Below are 23,888 nucleotides of genomic sequence, written 5' to 3'. Positions count from 1 at the left end.
CTTAAACCAAGAGAAGCTTTAATAATAACTCTTATTGGAGGAACAATGTTTAATCATTAAAATGACTACTTAATTCACCAGGTAACATCCCATCTGATTCTCCTTTTCCAGCTCCAAAGCCACAGTCACATGCTACAGCTTGGAACAAGAAAGAATCCCTTGTTCAGAGTTCCTGCCAAAGGAATTCCACAAAGTAGTCTCACTCCCCAGAGGATGTCCACGAGGGTTTGCGCAAGTTAGCCTCTATTGCAAAGGTCAGAGGATCCGACTTGGCAATATCTATTCATGTCCAGTCATCAGAGAATTCTTGTGAATAAATGAATGTCAGAGTAACAATGCTGCAGGAGACCCAATAAAATGACTTCCCTTCTTTACATTATGTGAAAGCTTCTCTTTCCCTTGCCACTGAGGGTGCATATATTACTCAGATTGACAACCTTCTACCCACCTGACTCCAGGAATTCCTTTAAACACAGACTCCAGGCAGGGAAGGGCTATACTTAAAGGGGGAGGGGGGGGGTCCCAGCAAGGACTCGTGTCACTCAAGGTCCTTATACATGCAGTTAATGTTGATCATATATTTTAGGGGATGCTTACTATGTGCTAAGTATTATGGTAGCTGCTAGGGGTACAATGTGATGGAAAATACGGGGTTTCTACGCTCAGGGAATTGAAGCCCACTAGATGATAATGGCTAGTGCTGACTGACCAGCGGCTGTATGCTTTGTATACGTTACCTCACTCAGTCTTCAGCCCTGGGAGGCAGAAAGCTATTCTCATCCCCATTTTACAGAGGAGGAAGTCAAGGCAGAGAAGGGGCTACGTGCCAAAGTTTCTATGCAGACATGTGTCAGAGCTGGGTTTGATCCCAGGCAGCCTGAACTGCACCCTTAACTATGACCCTCAGCCTCCTCTCCATTGCCTTCTGGTGTGCTGACTCTGGAAGCAGGGGGAGAGAGGGCCTGGGCAGTGAACCCACAAGGCAGTCCCAGCAATGCAGAACTACCTTTTGAAGGTGAGAGAAACGTTCTTCTGAGAGAAGAAGTTAGCAGAGGACAATGGGCTTTTGAGATGTCGGGAATTTTATTCCCTTTTTTTGAGAGAAATTATATTGCATAGGCTGATAAGGAGAAAGTGGGAGAGTAGAAGTTTTGTGCTCATTCTTCCACTTGTCTCTCTAACCTTGAACTTGCATCTGAGGCAATGGGGCAGGCAGATGCTCAAAAAAGGATCTGTGGCATCAGCACTGTTGGACAGAAACCAGATTTGCCATATTGGTGTGAGGCAAGACTTGCTTACTGGACGCTGTAAGTTTCTCTACGAACGTGGTCAGCAAAATCCAAGTGCTTCCTGGAGGTAAGATTGGGAAATTTTTTCTGAGGCTGTTTTTTCTGGCTAGATGTCAGCTCCTAGGATTAATTTGCACGAAACTTGTAAAAAGTATATTTTCAAGGCCTGAAGACACAAAAATGCCAGATTTAGGTAGGGACTCTTGTTGACCATATATCTGCCTACTAAGGCTTTACCATGCATCATCTTCCAAGAACCAATAAGGCAGCTCCAAGATGAACATTCCAGGAAGCAGATGGATTTGCAGATGCATTCAGCAGCATGAAATAGGAAAACTGGGAGCAGAATGTCAGGACCCAGTAGGTGGAGAGACAGAATCAAAAGCAGCATTGGCTAATAGTTGAATCAGTGTTTGGGAATTAGCAGACCAAGAGTGATTAAGTTTCCTCATCTTTAAATGGAGTTAATGAGAATACCAACCAATCAGAAGAGGCAGTTGTGATAACTGAGGGAGTTCATGAATATAGCACACTCAGTGCATTGGCTGGCACATGTCACATGTCATCAACAAATGTTAGCTGTCTTCATCATCACATCATTATATCGTTGTCATCACCATCATCCTGCTTTTCCACTTACCGTGTACGTGACCTAGAACAAGTATTTTTTTAAGCATCTCTAGGTTTCAGATTCCTCAGCTTAACACTGAAGATTAAAAAAATAGTTATCTTCAAGGGGATAATGAGGGTGAAACAAGATGATGCACAAAAGTACCTAACACATTGCTTGGCAAATAGTAGGTGCTCACTGAGTGGGTGTTATTACCTATTGGTTCTAAAAGCTTTATTTTTTGGATGGTATTCTGCCATAGATATGTATGACTATTACCCAAAAAAATAAAATCAAGAATGAAAGAGATCACAACCAACATAGCAGAAATAAAAACAATAATAAAAGAATATTATGAGCAATAAAATGGGTAATCTGGAAGAAAAGGACATGTTCCTAGAAACATATAAACTACCAAAACTGAAACAGTAAGAAATAAAAAATTTGAAGCCCCATAACCAGTGAAGATATCAAATTAATAATAAAGAATCTCCCAAAAAACAAGAGTCCAGGGCCACATGGCTTTCCAGGGGAATTCTACCAAACATTTAAGGAAGAGTTAACATCTATTCTTTTGAAGTTGTTCCAAAAAATAGAAATGGAAGGAAAACTTCCAAACTCTTTCTATGAAGCCAGCATTTCATTGATTCCAAAACTAGACAAAGACCCCACTAAAAAGGAGAACTATAGACCAATTTCCCTGATGAAAATATCTGCAAAAATCCTTACCAAGTTATTAGCCAATCAGATGCAACAGTACATTAAAAAAACTTATTCACCACAACCAGGAAGGATTTATATCTGGGATACAGGGCTGGTTCATTATCTGCAAAACAATCACATCACATCAATAAAAGAAAGGACAAGCACGACATGCTCCTCTCCACAGATGCAGAGAAAGCATTTGACAAAATACAGCATCCTTTTTTGATAAAAACCCTCAAGAAAGTAGGGATAGAAGGATCATACTTTGAGATCATAAAAGCCATATATGAAGGACCCAACACTAATATCCTCAATGGGGAAAAACTGAGAGCTTACCCCCTAAGGTCAGGAACAAGACAGGGATGTCCACTCTTGCCACTATTATTCAACAGAGTATTGGAAGTCTTTAGCCTCATAAATCAGACAACACAAAGAAATAAAAGGCATCCAAATCTGCCAGGATGAGGTCAAACCTTCACTCTTTGCAGATGACATGATTCTCTATATGGAAAACCCAAAAGATTCCACCAAAAAATTGCTAGAACTGATCCATGAATTCAGCAAAGTCCCAGGATATAAAATCAGTGCACAGAAATTGGTTGCATTCCTATACACCTGTAATGAAGCAACAGAAAGAGAAATCAAGGAATTGATCCCATTTACAATTGCACCAAAAACCATAAAATACCTAGGAATAAATCTAATCAAAGAGATGAAAAATCTATACACTGAAAACTATTGAGAGCTTATGAAAGAAATTGAAAAAGACACCCAAAAAATGGAAAAATATTCCATGCTCCTGGATAGGAAGAATAGATATCGTTAAAATGTCAATACTACCCAAAGCAATCTACCTATTCAATGCAATCCCTATCAAAATAACACCTGCATTCTTCACAGAGCTAGAACAAACAAACCTAAAATTTGTATGCTAGTATCCACAAAAGGGTTAGTATCCAAAAAATACCCCCAAATAGCCAAATGAATATTGAAAAAGAAAACCATAGCAGGAGGCATCACAATCCTAGATTTCAAGCTGTATTACAAAGCTGTAATCATCATGACAGTATGGTACCGGCACAAAAACAGACCCCAGATCAATGGAACAGACTAGAGAACCCAGAAATGGACCCAGAAACACATGGCCAACTAATCTTTGAGAAGGAAAGAATATCCAATGGAATAAGACAGTCTTTTCAGCAAGTGGTGCTGGGAAAACTGGACAGCGACACTTAGGAAAATGAACATGGACCACTTTCTTACACCATACACAAAAATAAACTCAAGTTGGATGAAAGGCTTAAACATAAGACAGGAAGCCATCAAAATCCTCGAGGAGAAAGCAGGCAAAACCTCTTTGACCTTGGCTGCAGCCACTTCTTACTCAACTTGTCTCCAGAGGCAAGAGAAACAAAAGCAAAAATGAACTACTGGGACCTCATCAAAATGAAAATCTTCTGCACAGCAAAGGAAACAGTCATCAAAACTAAAAGGTAACTGACAGAATGGGAGAAGATATTTGCAAACTACATATCAGATAGAGTTAGTATTCAAAATCTATAAAGAATTTATCAAATTCAACACCCCCAAAACAAATAATCCAGTGAAGAAATGGCCTAAAGACATGAATAGACACTTCTCCAAGGAAGACATCCAGATGGCCAACAGACACATGAAAAAATGCTCAACATTGCTCATCATCAGGGAAATATAAATCAAAACCACAATGAGATACCCCTTCACACCTGTCAGAATGGCTAACATTAACAACTCAGGCAACAGCAGGTGTTGGCAAGGATGCAGAGAAAAAGGATCTCTTTTGCACTGCTGGTGGGAATGCAAACTGGTGCAGCCGCTCTGGAAAACAGTGTGGAGGTTCCTCAAAAAATTAAAAACAGAACTACCCAGCAATTGGACCACTAGATATGTATCCAAAGGATATGGGTATGCTGTTTCAAGGGGGCACATGCACCCCAATGTTTATAGCAGCACTATTGACAATAGCTAAAGTATGGAAAGAGACCAAATGTCCATCGATGGATGAATGGATAAAGACAATGTGGTATATATACACAATGGAGTATTACTCAGCAATAAAAAAGAAGGAAATATTGCTATTTGCATCTACATGGATGGAATTAGAGGGTATAATGCTAAGCAAAATTAGGCAATCAGAGAAAGACAAATATATGACTTCACTCATATGAGGACTTTAAGATATAAAACAGGTGAATATAAGGGAAGGGAAGCAAAAAGAATATAAAAACAGGGAGGGGGACAAAACATAAGAGACTCTTAAATATGGAAAACAAACTGGAGGGGTTGTGGGAGGGGGGATGAGCTAAATGGGTAGGGGGCATTAAGGAATCTATTCCTGAAATCATTGTTGCACTATATGCTAACTAATTTGGATGTAAATTTTATTTTATTATTTAAAAATTTTTTTCTTCAATGTTTTATTTATTTTTGATACAGAGAGAGACAGAGCTTGAGAGGGGGAGGGGCAGAGAGAGAAGGAGACACAGAACCAGAAGCAGCCTCCAAGCTCTGAGCTGGCTGTCAGCACAGAGCCTGATGCCGAGGCTCAAACCCACGAACGTGAGATCTGACCTGAGCCGAAGTTGGAGGCTTAACCAACTGAGCTACCCAGGCGCCCCTGGATGTAAATTTTAAAAATAAATTAAATTAAAAAAAAGATGTGTATGACTATAAAGACAGACATCAAAGTCTACTCGACAGGTAAAGTCTCCTGGAAGAGATACTCTAGTTTTCAATGGGAGTTTTTCATTTCCTTTTCTGCATGGCTCTAAATGATATCTCTCTAAGACCTCAGATGTCCTTGGATTTTCAGTCCTACAGATCAAGGAACATTAGCTATTGACAAAATCAGAGAAGGTTGAAGATTTGGAGACTCACGGATGGAGGACTGACAGATTTAGCAAATAAAAACAAGATATTCTATACACTATCTGGCAATCCTACATGGATGTCAATTTATATTCTTATAAAACCCACGCTAAGGGTCAACTTGTATTTTGTGACTTTCTATGAGATCACAAAACCAGGTTCCAGATTTTTTTCAGTGAGAGAGGTGCTACAGAAGTTGCATATGATTTCTCAGAGTTGATGGTTATCAGGGAGATCTTTTACCATGAATCATGTTGGACGTGCATGGAAGCAAAATGGATCCTGGAGATTAGGACTTCAGTAGGAAAGCCCTGAGATAACTTTCTCAAGACTTCTGTTCGTTATTATTTCCTATCACTAATCTGTAGCTCCTCCCCTCAGCCCTTTCCTACCCTGCAATGTTCTCTGCCTCACTAATGGAAACACTACAAGTGCTCCACAATGTCAGGGGTAGAGTGAACTGGCTTCCTAACAATGATATTATGATGACCCAATGCAAGCCTGCACCTCTTGGGCTCCGATCTGTTCAACCCATAGTATTCAGGAGTTACACCATCTGTCTTGGCAAAATCCAGTGGTGTTTCCCAGTGACATTATTTTGAAACAAAAATGCAAGTGGCAGAGCAAGTATCAAGTTAATGACATTTAGCTCAAAACCAGGATAGTGTACTTACTTCTAAGTGGGTTCTTGTGCGTTCGTTTGTTTTTGTCTTTGTTTTTGTTTGTTTTGTTTTGTTGGTGGGGATAAGAAGAGTAGATTCAGAGAAAGGACAAATGTTATGGACTCTCTGTGACATCTTACCGAGTACCCTGCCCTAAAACATTTTCTTCTGCAAGGTATGCCTTGATTTAGAATTTTGGTGTCCACCTTCTTCCATTACGGGCTGAGATCACATGGAGCTCACAGCTGAGTCAGGGGTATAGAATTCACTGTACAGCACATGCAGCCCCAGAGCATGATACTCAGCTTCTAGGCTCCTCCTACAACCCTTCCTATTCTGATGTTCTGAACCATGGCCTTCAGGGCTGCCCCACCTCATCGCTGGGACCATCCCATCTGACAAGAGTCAGAAGGCTTTGGGGTGACCCAGTTTGTCTTCCTGCCTCCCTACAGAACTGACTCTACCTGAACCACAGGTATAGAGATAGAATGCCTGGTGGTCCTTCTTCGGGCCTTTGTCATGTTTAACTATCTCTTCCTATTCTCCTCTGCTTTCCAGCCTAGGTATCTGGAAGGGCCATGTGTGACCAATTTAAGGAAACTAATAATTCCCGCCCATATGCTCTGCCTTTAAAAATCTCCCCACTTGGTCCACATCCTCACCAAAGCAGAAAGCTTTGAGGAACAGAGGGGCACTTTGCTTCACAACAGAAGCTGGCCAAAGGACACTAAGGGTGGGGGGTAGACTATGGTCTACTGAGCTCCCTCATACTCTGTTGAGAAGAGGAGGCTAAGGTGGCATATATAATGTTTAGAAGTCACGAAATTTACTTCCCTGTATCTTAGCAGCATGGGCAGTTAATACACAGTAAACTTGACTTTCAATTTCCCCAAGTCATCTAGAGGAGGACCTACAGAGTTAGGAGTAGACCGTTTGGCATCACTTCTGTTTTTTTAATAATGAATGAAATGCCAGAATTTTGTGCCCAAACATTACCAAGCTTGCCTGCAAGTCCAGAGAAAACATTTCCCAGGTCTGTCCTTTTTTTTAATTTTTAAAAAATTTATTATTTTTTTAATTTTAGAGAGAGAGGGAATGGGAGAGGGGCAGAAAGAGAAAGAGAGAGAAAAAAAAAAATCCCAAGCAGGCTCCATGCTCAGTGTCGAGCCTGAAGCAGGCTCAATCCCACAACCCTAGGATCATGACCTGAGCCAAAAATCAAGAGTCAGGCACTCAATTTGACTGAGTTACCCAGGAGCCCCTACCCAGGTCAGTCTTTCTAAGGGTGGCCCCAATGCTGGTATGTACACCTCTGGCTTAAGGAGTCAACTAAGAGTGAGTGTTGGGGGGGTTGGGGAAGGAACTTAGATGCATGGGCTGGGGAGGTCATATGCCTCTGCCGGGGATCTCTGCTGAAGCAGGAAGGCTGGAGTCAAGGGTGGGGAGAGAAAGGGGATGCAGACTGAGGGCCAAAGCATGGACCAGCTCTCCTCAAGCCACGTTCTATCAAGGAACTCCAAGGACACCAAGAATTTTAAACTTAAACTTGAACATCCAGATTGTGATGAAGTTATTTTTGCCAAAGTAGGAAAACAAAACATATTTTCCTTAATGATTAGCTAGCTTGACTATAAGATTATAGTATTTAGACATAGGGGCTATGGGCCTCCATTTGCACTCTTGTCTTGGGGCCTATGATACCCCACACCCCACCCTGCTAACTTCTGGGAGAGAAATCTTCACAGCACACATGGCTGAGTGATCCAGCTAAACCCACATGCCCAACAGCTTTCCATCTGTGCCATTCTCCAAACTGCCCTCTTTTGACTTCTAAGAGTGGTTAGATCTTCTAGGGCGTTGTTAAGGATTCATACTTTGGTCATACATTTTGCACAAACCCTATACCAATGTCCACATCTATGCTCCTTTAGGGCACTCAATAGAATACAAGCTTTATCTAACTTCCAGGGACCATTACACTGAATTCAATTGAACTATGGGCCTTGGAGACTCGCCTGAAAAAGATGAGGTGGTTCAACTTTAACTGACAACCTGAATTTCTTTTTACTGAGTGGCATGTGCCAGGCAACAAAGCAGGGAACAAGAGGCCCAAGGAGGCAATGTGGGGGGAAAGGGGATGAAGCAGCTAGTGGAAGGGGGCCTTTGAAGAAAGGGCAGATGTGTTCACAGGTATTTTTAGGGAAGTTTTGCTGTGCATTCTGAGGAACTTGCCTAATTTTCCCAAAGAAAAGTCTATGAGCTCTACTGATTATTGGAGACTGCTTATAGCTTTGTTTGTTTATTTGTTTTGGAGAAGGTTGGCTGAGGGATGGCACCGAACCCTGAGTCTGGCCTGAGGATGATCTTGGAGTGACAGCAGGCGGGACCAAAGGCCATGGGGCATGCGGGTTAACCACATAGAAGGAATAGAGGGAACCCATTTCTCTTTCCCCGAGCAGACTGTGTAAAGGCTTCGGGGCAGATAAGCAAATATCCAAGAATGAAATGCGGAGTAGACCCAGAAGGCGCACTCAGGGCTTCCTGGAGGATGAACTGCACACTTGGCCTTAGTCCACCAAACTCTCTGCTTCTAAATATGTGCTTTGGTTGTTTTTCTTTTCTGTTTTTACTATAAAAATAATTCACGCTCATTAAATCAAATTTGGGAAATATAGAAAAAGTTAAAGGAAAAGAGAAACAGTCCAGTTCATATCATCTGAATCCCATCAGTGTAAACATTTGTTATATTTCCTTCAAGGCTTTTTTTGTTCTTTGTGTAAATGGTGTGTGTGTGTGTGTGTGTGTGTGTGTGTGTGTGTGTGTGAAAGAGAGAGAGATTTTAACAAAATTAGATCCACTTCCCTAAAGTCCTGTTTTCAAGGCAACAGGATTAATGTGATTTTAAAGTACTAAAATGAGTCATTTTAGGATTATTGAGCAACTTCATGAGGTTTGGTAAAAACAAAGTTGATTTTCCATTATCCTGTCATCAGGAATCACCTACTCTAATATTCAGCTGCTTTTCTCATGGTCCGTGTTCAGTGGAAAGGATAACAAGATACAAATGGAGAGATAAAAAGATAAATAAATACAAGGAAGGCACACATTTTTATGACTTCACTATTTAAGGAAATTACTACACAATCTTTTTTTTTTTTTAGTATTTAAAAAAAATGTTTTGTGGGGGGCGCCTGGGTGGCTCAGTCAGCTTGGCCTCCGACTTTGGCTCAGGTCATGATCTCATGTTCCTGGGTTTGAGCCCCGCATCGGGCTCTGTGCTGACAGCTCAGAGCCTGGAGCCTGCTGCCGATTCTGTGTCTCCCTCTCTTTCTGCCTCTCCCCTGCTCACGTTCTGTCTCTCTCTGTCTCAAAAATAAATAAAAACATTAAAAATTATTTTTTTAATGTTTATTTTTGAGAGAGAGAAATGGGGGAAGAGAGGCAGAGAGAGAAGGAGACAGAGAATCCAAAGCAGGCTCCATGCTATCAGTGCAAAGCCCTACACAGGGCTCGAACCCATATAGAGTGAGATCATGACCTGAGCTGAAGTTGGAAGCTCAACCAACTAAGCCACCCAGGCGCCCCAGGAAATTACTACACAATTATGATTCCTCTAGCCATAATGGACCTATATTTGATGAAGGTTAACTAGGCTAAAGATCAAGGTTAATTATTTGAATTTTCTATGAAGTACTGTCCTAAAAAGGATTAGGATTCAATTTTCATGGTGTAAGTAACTTCACGTTTACTTGATGACTTTTCTAAAAGATGAGCAATGGAGGAGATCTGACATATCTGAGGATGGGGTATTAACAGTATATAAGAAGCATCATAAATTATATTTTACGTTGTGCAAAGACTGAAAAACCAGACTCCATTTGCAACAGCCGCCCAGAGACAAAGTGTACTCTCAGCTTCATTTTCTCAGTGAGTTTGAGAAAGTGTCCTCAGAAGAAACGTTTCCAGTCACTCAATAAGGTTTCATACCCCCAGGCTTTTGTTTATAGAGATCCTAAAACCTAGCCAATCTTATGCTAATTCTCTCCATTCTAGATTGATCTTTGAGCCAGCTCATAAGCCACTACTCCAAGAAGCCCTCCGTAGGCTTTCAAAATCTTTGTTTATATCGCTGTTTAGCCTTTGTATTATTCTGCCCTGTGTAACAATGTTTTCTGCAAAGCGGAAAAGCAAATGTTTCTGAGCAAAGTGTTTACAATGGTTGACAAATCAAGTATTATAAAACCTATTTAGTGTACAGCCTATTCCTGCTCCCACAGCTCGCTTTTTGTTTTTGAGTCTGTGTCTTTTCCAAAGCTTCTTCAGGCAAACATAAATACAAATCTACTGTTTTCCCATCCCTATTTTCTGACACAAAAGTTACCTTGATATCCATACTATTCTTGAAATACATACTATTGTTTGATATACATATTATTCTGTATTTTGCTCTTTTATTTTAACTTAGTAATCCATCTCAGAAATTTAGCTGAGATGTCTTTCCATATCGGTTCAGAGAGAAATTCTCCATTCTGTTTTAAAAGCTCCTCAAAATTAAAAAATTTTTTTCTATTATATGTTGTCTTCTAGTATATTTAGCCAGCTCCACTAATGATGGGCATTTGGGTTGTTTCCAATGTCTTGCTATGCCAATGATGCTTTGCAGGCATATGTTAATTTGCATTGTGTATGTATATCTTTGGATAAATTCCAGAAAGCAGCAGGGCTGGGTCAGAGAGTGCACAATTGTGTAATGTTGCTAGATAGTGTCAAATTGCCATAGGGTTTCTACCTATTTATATTCCCATATAAATTACAGAAGAAATCTGTCTTCTCACAGCCTTGTCAACAGAGAGGTAAGGAGGGAGAGAAGGTTTAGGAAGGAGTGGTTGGTACCACGAGCAATAAGAAGACAACCGGATGTAGGCTTACAGGGGCAAGGACCGTGTCAGACCTGACTGACATTTTCCTGAGGTGCAGCCAGTCTCTCTCCGGGGCGCCTGGGACTCGGTTGGTTCCAACTGAGCGCATCTAACACGGAGCTCCCTGAACCTGGAGCCTCCTCTCGCTTTCTCATTTTCTACTAATGGAATCACAATTTTCTCACATTCAAAATCTTGTAGGAGAGAGTGTGGGCAGGTAGACATTCACTTTTCATTTTACAAACTCTAAATGCGTAAGCTTTATAACAAGAAGTATAGTTCTTTTGCAAGTTAAAACCAGTGATAATGTACTACAAAAAAAAAATTGGAGGCCTAGTCACTTTTTTTGGTTTTTTGTTTATTCATTCAACCACTTTCTGTTCTGTGAGCTGTTTTTCTTTTCTTCCTGCCTGACTTCCTTCCTTCCTTCCTTCCTTCCTCCCTCCCTCCGTCCCTCTCTCTCTTTCTCACTTTCTCTCTTTCCTGCCCAGGGGAATAGTTTTAAATCACTTAGCTTTAAAGGGAAATTGATAAAAAAAAAAACCAAAAACCCTTAATTCTAATATTTTACACATTATTCCTAAGCGTTGCCACCACTCTCAGACCTGTTCTCAGTTTTTTTTTTACGTTTTATTTTAAGTAATCTCTACACCCAACACGACCCCAAGATCAAGAGTCACATGCTCCACTGACCAAGCCAGCCAGGTGCCCCCACCACTTCCAGTTTTTAAAGTGAAAAGAAATTAAGAAAGAAACTCTTAATGAAATGTTTAATTAGGGACCCCTGGGTGGCTCAGTTGGTTAAGCGTCTGACTTCAGCTCAGGTCATGATCTGGTAGTTTGTAAGTTCGAGCCCTGCGTCAGGCTCTGTGCTGACAGTTCAGAGCCTGGAACCTCCTTCAGATTCTGTGTCTCCCCCTCTCTCTGCTCCTCCTATGCTCATGCTCTGTCTCTCAATAATAAATAAAAATGTAAAAAAAAAAAATAAATGTTTAATTAATAGTTATAGGAACTGGGATAGTATTTCAGGAAAAATTTACATAGTAAGGATTTATGATATTTGTGTGGTATTTTTATGTGCCATAATGCACTTTTAGATCCAGATGTCCCTTATATAAGTACACATTTATATCCATTTTATTTACTTATTTGAGAGAGAGAGTGCAAGAAATAGAGGGGAATGCAGAGGGAATGAGAGAGAGAGAGAGAGAGAGAGAGAGAGAGAGAGAGAGAGAGAGAGAAAATCTCAAGCAGGCTCCACATGCAATGTTTGATACCGCGATCATGACCTGAGCCAAAATCAAGAGTTGGATGTTCACATGACTGAGCCACCCAGGTGCCCAACATTTCATCCATTTTATACCATTTGGAGAAAAACTGTAGTAGCATTGTACTACCTGAAGTTATAGAAGCTTGTAACGGTCCTAGCTGCTTTTAGAATCCCAGTCATGGTCAAATATATCATTCATTTCTTATAATGCCTTATCAAAGCACCCTTTTATGGGTAATTATCGTCAAACTTATCATGTTTGGCTTTACTCTGGGATTTCCAGGAATTTAATATAGTAAAGAGAGGGGCCATCTCCTGGCGCCCTCGGTCTTTGTGCATTCCCTTTCATACAGGTAAGGACATTAGGCATTAATGCACCTGCACCCTCTTCCCACATGGCGTCTGGCAACAAGCCAGGGAACGGGGACGTTTTCATCCGTCTCCTGGGGGTGCCGTCTGCCGCTCGGCTCACTGTTCAGTTCTGTCGGTGTCACCATCTCTGTCAGCCTAGTCGTATTTATTCAACCATGTTTCTACTATGTTGCATTTAGCCTTGTTGCTTTATCAAAATTAGCGAAATATGGGAAAATATAAATACAAGCACCAGTGAACGGTAGTGTAGTTCTCACAAACTTAGAACAACCAAGGCAGAGGAAATTCTAAGGTATTGAATTTTAGGCTCAATAATGACAACTCATACTGAGAATTCTCTATGCATCAGTCACTATTCTAATCACTTTCTGTGACTTAATTCACTGAATTCTCACAATACTATTATTGTGAGGTACTATGTAAGAAATAGATGAGGTACTATTATTACCTCTGTCTTTACAGATAAGGAAAACTATTCAGGATTCGTAGAGATGGAAGTAACCTGACTCAAATTGGGAAGTTGTCTTCCTTTTAGACTTTAGATGGTCAGCTCTGCTCAGTTGGAATGGAGAAGTCCAAATTTAAAGTATTTATTGGGACACCTGGCTGGATGAGCATGAAACTCTTGATCTCAGGTTCATGAATTCAAGCCCCGTATTGGACGTAGAGCTTACTTCAAAGGAAAAGGGGGGAAGTGCCGGGATGGCTCAGTCATTTAAGCATCCAGCTCTTGATTTTGGCTCGGGTCATGATCTCATGGTTTGTGAGATTGAGCCCCACGATGGGCTCTGCGCTGACAGTGTGGAGCCTGCTTGGCATTCCCTGTCTCTGTCTCTCTCCCTCTTGTGCGTACATGTGTGCCCAAGCACGTGTATGCACATGTACACACACACATGCATGCTTTCTCAAAATAAATAAACAAAATTACAAAGAACATTTACTAAATTCTGGAATTATAGCCTAAGACTATATCTAAGAGACAAGGCACAAGTAGGGATTTTACATTACATGTTAGCCCTCTGGAAATAGAGCCCTCTCCTTAAAAAGCACCAATCTGTTTTTGAATTTCATACATCTACCATTGGTGTGCATTTTCAGGAACATGTTGTATATGAAAGTAGAAAGCCCTTGTGTTGTTGCATATGTTTTTGATGTACACGGAAAAATGTAAATCCTTTGGGGACAGGACAGTCTTATACTTCTCCAGTGCCTACAACAGTGCTTAGCAAATAAACGTTTCTTGTGGTGACTGAAAACAGTAGTGGCTTGGAAACCAGGCTACTAACCTGCAAGGCAGCAACGCCAAGAAACACTCAATTCAAAGTCAATCCCCCTACTGATAATGGGAGAGGCTATGCAGGTGTGGGAATAGGAGGTATATAGAAAATCTCTGTATTTTCCCCACGATTGTACTGTGACCCCAAAACTGCTCTAAAAAATCAATATAAAAATCTATTAAGAAAAAAAGTAAATTCCCCAAGTGTTTTTACCAATATCTTGAAATATATGTCATCCTAAGTACACGTATACACACATCTATGTGTATACACAAATATTTATAGCCATATCTATAAACACACATAAGCGCATGATGATAAAGGCAGAACATATGTCACATCTTAAATACATAAATATATTTAGAGGTGCATGCTGATGCGATGAAATTATGATTGTTGCAAAACCCATGCATTTTGTTGAAGAGGTGAATGGAACCGCCCTCATGGCCTCACCAAGATAATTGTGTATAATTTAAGGCAGCAGACAGATGCAGTAGGCAAATCACTGCATGCCCCAAATCTGGAAGTGCCTCCCATGTCCCTTCCTCAGAGACTCTGTCCCCATTCACCGTCTTTCCTTGATGGGTGATAGCTTTAGGACACCACCCCTGTGACAACATCTGCTTGGAATGCAGCTGTACAGACACCTGGTCCAAGCAGAGCCTCGGATAGGCTTGCCAGTGACCTACGACCGGGGTGGCGTGGTTTGAGACATTGAGTTGTGTGAGTCAGATTCTCTCTTTCTTTCTCTTCCTCCCTTTCTCTCTCTGGAACTTGAACCAAGAGACCAAGAAGAAAGTTTCCAGTGAGCTGTGGGCAGCGTGGCTGAAAGATCGTCTAGAGGCCTGAGTCAGGTTGATGACAAAAACTGAGAACACTGCGCAAGCTGAAATTATGGGAGGAGGAGCCACCAGGAGGGTGTTGCGTAAAGTAGGAGGAGCTTGACCAGACAGAGAGCACCCATTTATGCTGAGAAGCCGTAGAGCTAGAGTCAGAGAGCTGCACAGCCCCACCTTCATTTGTGTTCCATTTCCCTTGGGCTCCTCTGCACGTACGCCCTTTACACATTTTTCATGATCATGATCTCATGGTTCACGAGTTTGAGCCCGGTGTCAGGCTCTGCACCAGGAATCGTTCTCTGCCCCTTACCAGTTTGCACGCATGCTTTCTCCTTCTCTCTCAAAATAAATAAAGTTTAGGGGCGCCTGGGTCGGTTAAGCGTTCGACTTTGGCTCAGGTCATGATTTCGCGGTTCTTGGGTTGGAGCCCCGCATCGGGCTCTGTTCTTACAGCTCAGAGCCTGGAGCCTGCTTCGGATTCTGTGTCTCCCTCTTTCTCCGCCCCTCCCCTGCTCATGCTGTGTTTCTCTTGGTCTCAAAAATAAATAAACAAGAAAAAAACACTTTAATATCTGTGTATTTTTAAAAATTAAAAAAAAATTGTCTCATGAAGCAAGCTATGTGCTTTTTATCATCTTCTTGTCACTAAGAGACTAAATTAGAAAGCAGATAGTCTCTGACAATGGAGGATATAAACTTAAAAAAAATCAAGAAACACAAAAGGAAAAGAAAGCATTGTACTCACGCAGTGATACAGGGCCCTGAAGACTTGTGACAAACAGTCATTCGTTCAATTGTCCTCAAGGACCTCAGCTCGGTACAACCATGTGTGATCGATATTTATAGTGATGACCTTGAGTGTTCAGTCACAGCCTGCTTGACATTTAGCATATTTTCAAAACCCAATGAAGCATGCAGTTTACCATAGAAAAATTTTCCCTTAAGTTACGAAGTTTTGGTTCCTTAAAAAGGCAAGGTTCATGCAGTTATTTGTTATGGTTTAGTTTCTAAAATACATATATTTATTTATACATACCTTGGCTTATTCAAGCAAAGACTTAAGATGACTGATGAGAATACACAAACCCAAGAAGGTAGTATAATGGACAGGAAAGAGGAAGGAGAAAGAACACCAGGGTGTGGACATAAAGTTGTTCCAGGAGATTCGGTTATCTGCAAAGCTCCCTTCTGTGAAATACCTCATTCCTTGATAGATCATGGAACACCATAACTAGGATTACTCATTATTGAATCATTTTTAACGCTGGAAGAAGGTCAGGGTTTCTATTCTGAATGGAAAAGTCAAATTGAAACTGGAAAAAAGAAAAAAAAAGAAAATATTGGCTTAAATCAGAGAAAATATAACAAAAATGCAGAGTTTTTAAAAAAAAGTTTATTTATTTCTTTACTTTGAAAGGGAGGGAGAATCCCAAGCGGGCTCTATGTGGACAGCTCAGGAGGTCGTGACCTGAGCCAAAATCAAGAGTCATCTGACTCTTAACTGTCTGAGGTATCCAGTTGCCCCAACAAAAATGCATTTAATCAGCTGCTAGTTTAAGCATATGTTTCAATGTTCCTTCTTTCTGGTAAAAAAAAAAAAATCATTCCTTTATTTCAGTAAAATAATTGTTATGTCATAACAAAACTTTTTAAAAATAATCTCTCCATCCAACATGGGGCTTTAACTCATGACCCTGAGATCAAGAGTCAGGCTTTTCTGACTGAGCCAGCCAGGTGTCCTGCACTACATTTTTAATGTTAATCACAAGTAGCATCATACTATGTTACTCAACTGTTAATTCTCTGCAATGCAATATTAACATATTAGGAAAAAAAGATGTTTAAAGTTGAGTTGAACTCTATATACAAATGTAATTTTCTTATACACATGTGATTTTTAAGTTGCATAAAAAAGCAAGAATTTTTCCAGAAGCTCTGGTTTGGAGAGGCTCCCAGGATTTTAAAAAAGGTGTTCCAATTCATATTGGGCCTGTATTAGGGAAAATTTCTTCTGAAATTCATAGTAGGACATTCCTACTATGGAGTTACTGCTCACAGGGTAAGAGTTGGGGCTTCAGAGTCAGGCAAATACATAGATTTGATGCATAATAGCTGAGTGATAGCTTGGGCAAATTACTTCAAACTTGGCTTAATTTATTTGTTTCTTCTTTTTTTTTTTTTGGCAGTTTTATAACTTTATTTGGAATCAGAAGCTAGTTCTCAACCATATCAACTGTCTGTAGATTTTTTTTTAAGTTTATTTGTGTAGTTTGAGAGACAGAGAGATAGCATGAGCAGGGAAAAGGCAGGGAGAGAGGGAGAGAGAGAGAGAGAAAATCCCAAGCAGGCTTTGTACCGTCACCGATGCAAGGCTCGAACTCATAACTGTGAGATCATGACCTGAGCCAAAACCAAGAGTCGGATGCTTAACTGACTTAGCCACCCAGAATTTCCTGGCTGTAGATTTTTGGAAGTGGTGACAGGTACCTAGGTAACGTGAGCTCATTGGGTGAATCTTCATCCTGATTACTTTTTCTGGACAACTCTAGACAGATACCGTACGGGACGTTCCTTATTCTTTTAGCCCAGACAGCTCTGTTGAGTCTGGTATCCGTGCACACACCTGACGTTCCGGTTCCCTCAAGGCGCATTTCTGGATCTCTCTGAGTACCCAGGGGGCACATCTCTGAGGATGCACTTGAGAACAGTGATGGTGTATTCTCTGGCCACTGCCTCATTGGTGGCAGAATGATTCTTTTTCGTCTCCCCACCATCTTTGCAAGAGCTGGTCTGTGGCCCAGGTTGCAAAGCTCAGTGTAGTTGCTTAATTGCAAATGAAGTTAATAGAGTTGTATGGAAGATTAGATATTATACGATAAGCACTGAGCTCATAGCTGATACCTACTGGACTTAATAAATGCCTCTGACGGTAGAAGCAGTGATTGCCCGGAACATTCCACATTGATGTGATACGAATCTCTGTTTCACTAGTGCTTTGTTAAAGATTTCTGGCCTGATTTTCCCATCAATAACTTTTTCTTTTTCTTTTCTCTTTTTTTTTTTTTTTTTTTTTTTTTTTGGTGCACCTCCACCACCCCGCAGGGTCCTAGGACACTGTGCGAGATGGGGGAGGTACTGGTTTTTTATTTTTTGTAGAGGTGGTCCCTGTCCTCCAGGAGCCTACAATCTAGCTGGGGAGACACAACTAAGGCACACTTACAAAATCAGTACAATTAGCGATTACCAAAATATTGACCACAACTGTGTGAGACCAGGTAACGCAAGATCAGTGAGGGGCTGGGGGCATGGAGAAGGTGTTTTAGTCAAGATGGGATTTGTTTACTGGTTGAGTAAGTCCAAATTGAGTGACACATTTCTTTGGGGTGGGCTTAGAAGGCATGGGGGGGAAGGGGAATCGAGGGAGCAAAGGCAGCAAGGCTGGAATGCACGTGTTGTAGGCAAGGGGCAGTGAGGGGGCCCCACTCTTCCTTAACCCTCCTCCCTCACTCTTGCCCTCCAGTCCCGCCATACAGGCACGCAGTTGGCACCTCGTCTACTGCATCGAGATTCAGGGCTTCGGCTGGTGATGTTGGAATGTCCATTCTGCTGGCTGGTATGGTTGTCTGGGGGCCTGCTGGCATGGCCATGGCTGCGGGGCTGGGTTGGCGCTGTTTTGACGTGGTCCAGATCAGAATGCATTGCCTGTGCCCAGATCTCGGGGGTCTGCACCCCCTACCCCACCCCCCTGTACCCTGCCCAGTGGTCAGAGGGGCGCAAAGGGGTTTGGAAGGGATCTGGTATTGTCGTCATTGTCGGTGCTGCTTCTCTGGGGGCCTACGGGGCCCTCACTGACCTTGGCAGATGCTCCTCTGTCTAGAGAGCACAGGGGACCCCCCATTCCTACGAGGCGCTGGCTCCCATGCACAGGAGCACCCGGTGATACGGCCGCCCAGGGCTGGGGGTTGGGGCCTCAGTTGGGGGCTGCAGGGAGTACCTGAACACCTCACTTCTCACAATGGGCTGTGTGTCCCTGGAGGATTTCGAAAAGCAAATCCTACCCAGTAAATGCCGCATTCCAGGAACACCTGCAGCAGCACGCGGGAAGTGTACCAGCCACGATGAGCAGCTCGGCAGAGGCCGTGGTTCTGGGAGCGGTGGGTGAGTGGGTGAGAGCCAGCGCGGATCGCCGAGGTCCGCCGGTCTCGGCGTCTGCTGTTGGGCGCACTCAACAACTTGTTCTTTAATTGTATTGCTGTGGATACCGTCTGATGTTCTCTTATGGTCCTGACTCGGAAACTAGTTTAATCGCCTTATAGTATCTTCTTATTTTCCAAAATGTTTAAGCAGTGATTCTTTTTCACGGATGGATTTTTTTCTTTGTTCCTTTCCATTCAAGCCCAGATAAAACTGCATTTTTAATCAGGCCCAAGGATGTGTAAAGTCTCATCTGACTAGCTCCATCATGTGTCTGTAATGAGTTTTACAATTTTAAAAGTTTTCATTTCATTGCTACTATGACCTCGAATAACGATGACTATCTGGTAATGTATCAGTGAGTCCTCTTAAAAATAGGTGTCAATCCAGAAAATTGGAAAACCTTTATAACATGAGGATTTTTGGGGGGTTGCGATTTGGCCCCGCATTTAAGGTGATCACAATCTACCACTCAAATTATCAGGGTGTTTTAGGAACACAAAACAGGTGCAATGAATAATTTCACTGAGGTAAAAGCATAAACTAGGACTCTCCCAGGTAAACCAGGGCATAAGACTGACAGGCCCAACTGACAATGTATCTTCCTGAGATGGGGCAGGGCAGGGCAGGGCAGGGCTTGAAACGATTCTTTTGAAATTATAGGCTCCCTATCATGTGCTCATACTTTATATTCTGTGTTTGAACTGTGCATTAGTGGGTTCTGCTTCGAGAATCCAAGCTCTGCCCTTACAGTGTGGGATTCCATTCGAATCCCTGTATCTTAAGAAAAACGCAATGACAAAGTCAAAGACCCAGAAACGCATAACTAATACAATCAAGAGCTGTGGGTCTCCATGTGGTGGCAGTGACAGCACCTTTGAGAAGTTGTGATGAAACTATTAACTCTCTCTGAGGAAGAGGGCACACACACAAAAGTCCCCGTGATTTAGGCATCACAACTCAGGGGGCCACGATCTGTGTGATGGCACCCAGGGACCCAGGCCTGAATCCCTAAGCTAGAACGCATGGTATTGATGGCGGGGAGAAAGGAACCAATATTTGTTGGCCATTTTTATGCATATTTCATTTCATACTCACATAAATCTGCTTTCTAGATAAAGGAACTAAATAAAGCTCAGAGAAATCAAGATCTCACAGCTGGTTAGGTGGCAAAGCCAGACTTCAAATTCAGCTTTATGTGCCACTGAATCTTACCATCTAAGTACTGCTTGGACACAAAAATTTATATATATATATATATATATATATATATATATATATATATATATTTATGTTTCATTCTGGAAAAGAATTATATTACAAAATATAATTACAAAATGAACACAAGCATTTATCTCCATTTGAGTCCCACCTATTGGAATAAACTCTTGAAACTGGAAAGAGATTTTGAGGGCAAATAAAAACATTTACAAAAACTTCAAATGCTAATATAATCAACAGTGTGAAGAGAGTTATAGATCAATCCAAGATTGATTCGTTGTTGATGGATTATTAAAAGGTTTTTCAGTGTCTCGTTGTACCCCTGGTTTAACCTTGGGGAAAACAGCCATGTCTTTGCTTGTATCCCCTGAGGCCATGTCAACCGTGGATGGGATGGTGATGGTTTAGGCAACATATCGTTTCCAAGATAAGTAGTGTTTCTCGAGTAACTGGCAAACTCCAATATTCCTTTTGGTACCCTCTGTTCATTAGTTCCTCAAATACCTGACCATATTTGGCCTACTTCTGAAACATCGACTCTGTTCCTGAGTTTGGTGGTCCCTGTCTGGTTGGACCTAGCCAATGCCTAGTACTGGGTGAGTACTCACCAGATGCCTTTCTGTTTCCTTCCCAGGGCACGGTACAGATTGCTGCCCGATGAACTCTCTACCCTAAACTGTAGCTCCAAATATGGCGGTTCCTAACACAAAACTACTGCCACTTCTTATTATACATCTACACCTTTCCTGTAATTATCTTCTGTCTTCCTCCAAAAATTGTAAGCTTGGTGAGGGCAGAAAGCATTGTACTCACAGTTGACCTAGAGTAGGCATTCACTTGTCTCTATTGCCTCATTGTGTGGATGATTACAACAAGAATTCAGTCAATATGATTTTCTTTTCATTTTAAAAATGGGGATACAATTTCCATATCCTTCTAACACATACAATTTAGTGGCTTTCAGTAGATTCACGAAGTTGTGCAACTGTCGCTACTAATTCCAGAATATTTTCATCGGCCTAGTAAGAAAATGCACACCCACTACTCCCACCTCTCCCTCTCCGCCTGGGACCTGGCAATCAATAATTTACTTTCCCCTATATGTTTCCCCATTATTTACTTTTATGTAAATGGAATCATATATTATGTGATCTCTGGGCCTGGCTTCTTCCACTTAATATAATGTTTCCAAGGTTCATCCATGTTGTGACAGACGTCAGCATTTCCTTCCTTTTTTCTTTTTATAATAGTTTATTGTCAAATTGGTTTCCATATAACACCCAGTGCTCTTCCCCACAAATGCCCCCCCTCCATGACCATCACCCCCTCTTCCCCCCCTCCCCCTCTCCCTCCAGCCCTCGGTTCATTTTCAGTATTAAGTAGTCTCCCTTGATCTGTGTCCCTCACTCTCCCCAACTCTCTTTCCCCCTTCCCCTCCCTATGGACCCCTGTTAGGTTTCTCCTGTTAGACCTATGAGTACAAACATATGGTACCTGTCCTTCTCCACCTGATGTATTTCACTTAGCATGACACCTTTGAGGTCCAACCACTTTGCTATAAATGGCCAGATTTCATTCTTTCTCATTGCCATATAGTACTCCATTGTATATATATACCACATCTTCTTGATCCATTCATCAGGTGATGGACATTTAGGCTCTTTCCATGATTTGGCTATTGTAGAAAGTGCTGCTATGAACATTGGGGTACATGTGCTCCTATGCATCAGCACTTCTGTATCCTTTGGGTAAATCCCTAGCAGTGCTATTGCTGGGTCATAGGGGCGTTCTATTGATAGTTACTTCCTTCCTTTTTAAAGGCTGAATAGTATCCCATTGCATGGAGATACCACATTTTGTTTACCTGTTCTAGACAAGATCATTTTTAACATCCATACAACTCTAGGATCGTATGCTTATGTGAAGGGCTACCGTTGAAATTCATAAAGTAAATCACAATAAATCATCATGCTTCATCCTTTCTCCGGGCGCTTAAGTTTTCAGATCTTTCCTACCACAGATTCCTGGGAGGACAATCCTGTTGTAACCCACCAATTTTACTTTCTGAACTCTTAAAACAATAAAAATAAAACCAGAGTCCCTGCCTTTATTTCTGGATTCTTCCCCCATCTCCAATCTCCTCCTCTGCCCACCCGGTCTTGAAACTCCACACTCTGGAATAATACATGTGCGCAGTTAGGACTGTACTGCTAATTCTGCTAATTGTTCTCAACAGACACGGTTGACTGAAGTTGGAGAGTGCTTTCATCCTCCCACTTACTTCTCTGTCTCTCTACTCACGGCAGTGCAACTTCTACACCACCCAAAAGTCCAAAAGAAAAAAAAAAGCCTTCTTTTGTTTTCCAAGGAAATTCAGGTAAAAGGAGGGGTAGGGGAAACGATATTTTTGACTTTCCTCACAATCCAGACGTTGGAAAGAAAAAGGATTTCCTTTGGGCTGCTGCCACGACTCTGATCTTTTATGCTGATAAAATATTTCCTTCTTTAAAAAAAAGTTATGGGAAAATCATACCACTTCAGCTTGGAAGCCACACCTACTGTAACTCTCGCGTTTAAAAGAAAAACAAATGAGAGGCTTACCTCTCTTTTAGGGAGGGTTTTGTTCCCAACAGTTCAGGTCTCGCACTCCGGAGGGAGCCGGGTCGGCAGCGCTCTTGGGAGGCTAGCGTGGAGGACTACAGGATCCAGAGGTCTTTGGAAACTCCAGCAGCTCCAAGCTTGTTGGCTACTACGGTTTCCCTGAGGAGTGACGCTGTGAAAACAAACCCTGATTGGTCAGGCCTGAGCTGAATTCTCCATTTATGGACAGATTGCCCAGCCCGAGCCGAGGTTTTGCCGGAGGAGTACAGAGTTAGTGGCCGAAGAAAGAGGAGCGAGGCTGGGCAGCTAGGCGGACGCGCGGAGAGCATCGGGCTCATCTAGGTGGGCGGCGAGCGTCGGGTCCGAGTGGACCCCTGCCCTCCGCAGCATGTGCCCCGCTTGCTAAGTCTCCTCCTCCTCGCCCTCACCTAGCGCCGCCGATCCCGCCTGGATGGAGTCTCCCCAGGGTTCCCATTGGCTCCTGTGAGTGCTTGGGTGTCGAGAGCCCGTTTTTGGCGAAGGGGACCAACTTTTGAAGTTCTCCCAGGAGACTGCGTTCCAGCCCCAGTTCCCCGGCAGCCGGACCCGGCGGAGGGGCGACCGCGGCGCGAGTCACCATGGTGAGTTGGCCGCGCGGCGTCCCGGGACCGCCTGACCCTGGGACGGGGCAGGAAGCGCCGGCGCGGGGCACCCACCTTGGGCGCGCAGCCGAGGCCAGGGGTGGAGAAGGTGGACGCGGGAGTCGGCACGTCGCGAGCTCTGATTGCCCGCCGCCTTCCGTAAACCCCGGCTGGGGGCGAGGGAGCGAGGGGCCAAGGAAAACTTTCTTTCAAGTCGCTTTGGGCGCCGCGAAACTTTCTGTGGCCGGGTTGCTATGGCTGCCAGCTGTCGGAAGCCGGCGTGTGGGCAGCCCTACCCTCGGCGGCACGGCCCTCGGAGGGGACCCCACTCTTTCCGCGGGGACGGTGGGGGCAGCGCCGGTGGCCCCGCGGTCCTGCCCGCCGCGGCGAGGATCGCGGCTC

The 23,888-nt window shown here is 42.6% G+C and overlaps 1 protein-coding gene and 1 long non-coding RNA gene across 2 annotated transcripts in view; one reads left to right on the top strand and one right to left on the bottom strand.

Moving 5' to 3' along the window:
- LOC115302959 overlaps positions 1–15,664 on the bottom strand; it is a 44,758-nt gene extending 29,094 nt beyond the window's left edge. Inside the window, exon 1 of the long non-coding RNA XR_003913742.1 lies at positions 15,596–15,664. This is a non-coding gene — a long non-coding RNA (uncharacterized LOC115302959). The remainder of the gene's footprint in view (positions 1–15,595) is intronic.
- A 7,193-nt stretch (positions 15,665–22,857) lies between these two features.
- Positions 22,858–23,888, top strand: part of MYO1E (myosin IE) — a 199,436-nt gene continuing 198,405 nt past the window's right edge. The window contains exon 1 of the mRNA XM_029952955.1: positions 22,858–23,486. Coding sequence (XP_029808815.1) covers positions 23,484–23,486 — 3 coding nt within the window. The 5' untranslated portion in view covers positions 22,858–23,483. The remainder of the gene's footprint in view (positions 23,487–23,888) is intronic.

This window comes from Suricata suricatta, chromosome 9, assembly GCF_006229205.1.
Source record: "Suricata suricatta isolate VVHF042 chromosome 9, meerkat_22Aug2017_6uvM2_HiC, whole genome shotgun sequence".
NCBI classification, from domain to species: Eukaryota; Metazoa; Chordata; class Mammalia; order Carnivora; family Herpestidae; genus Suricata; species Suricata suricatta.
Note: the sequence above shows the minus strand (reverse complement) of the source record. Positions and strands in the feature narration are given on the sequence as shown.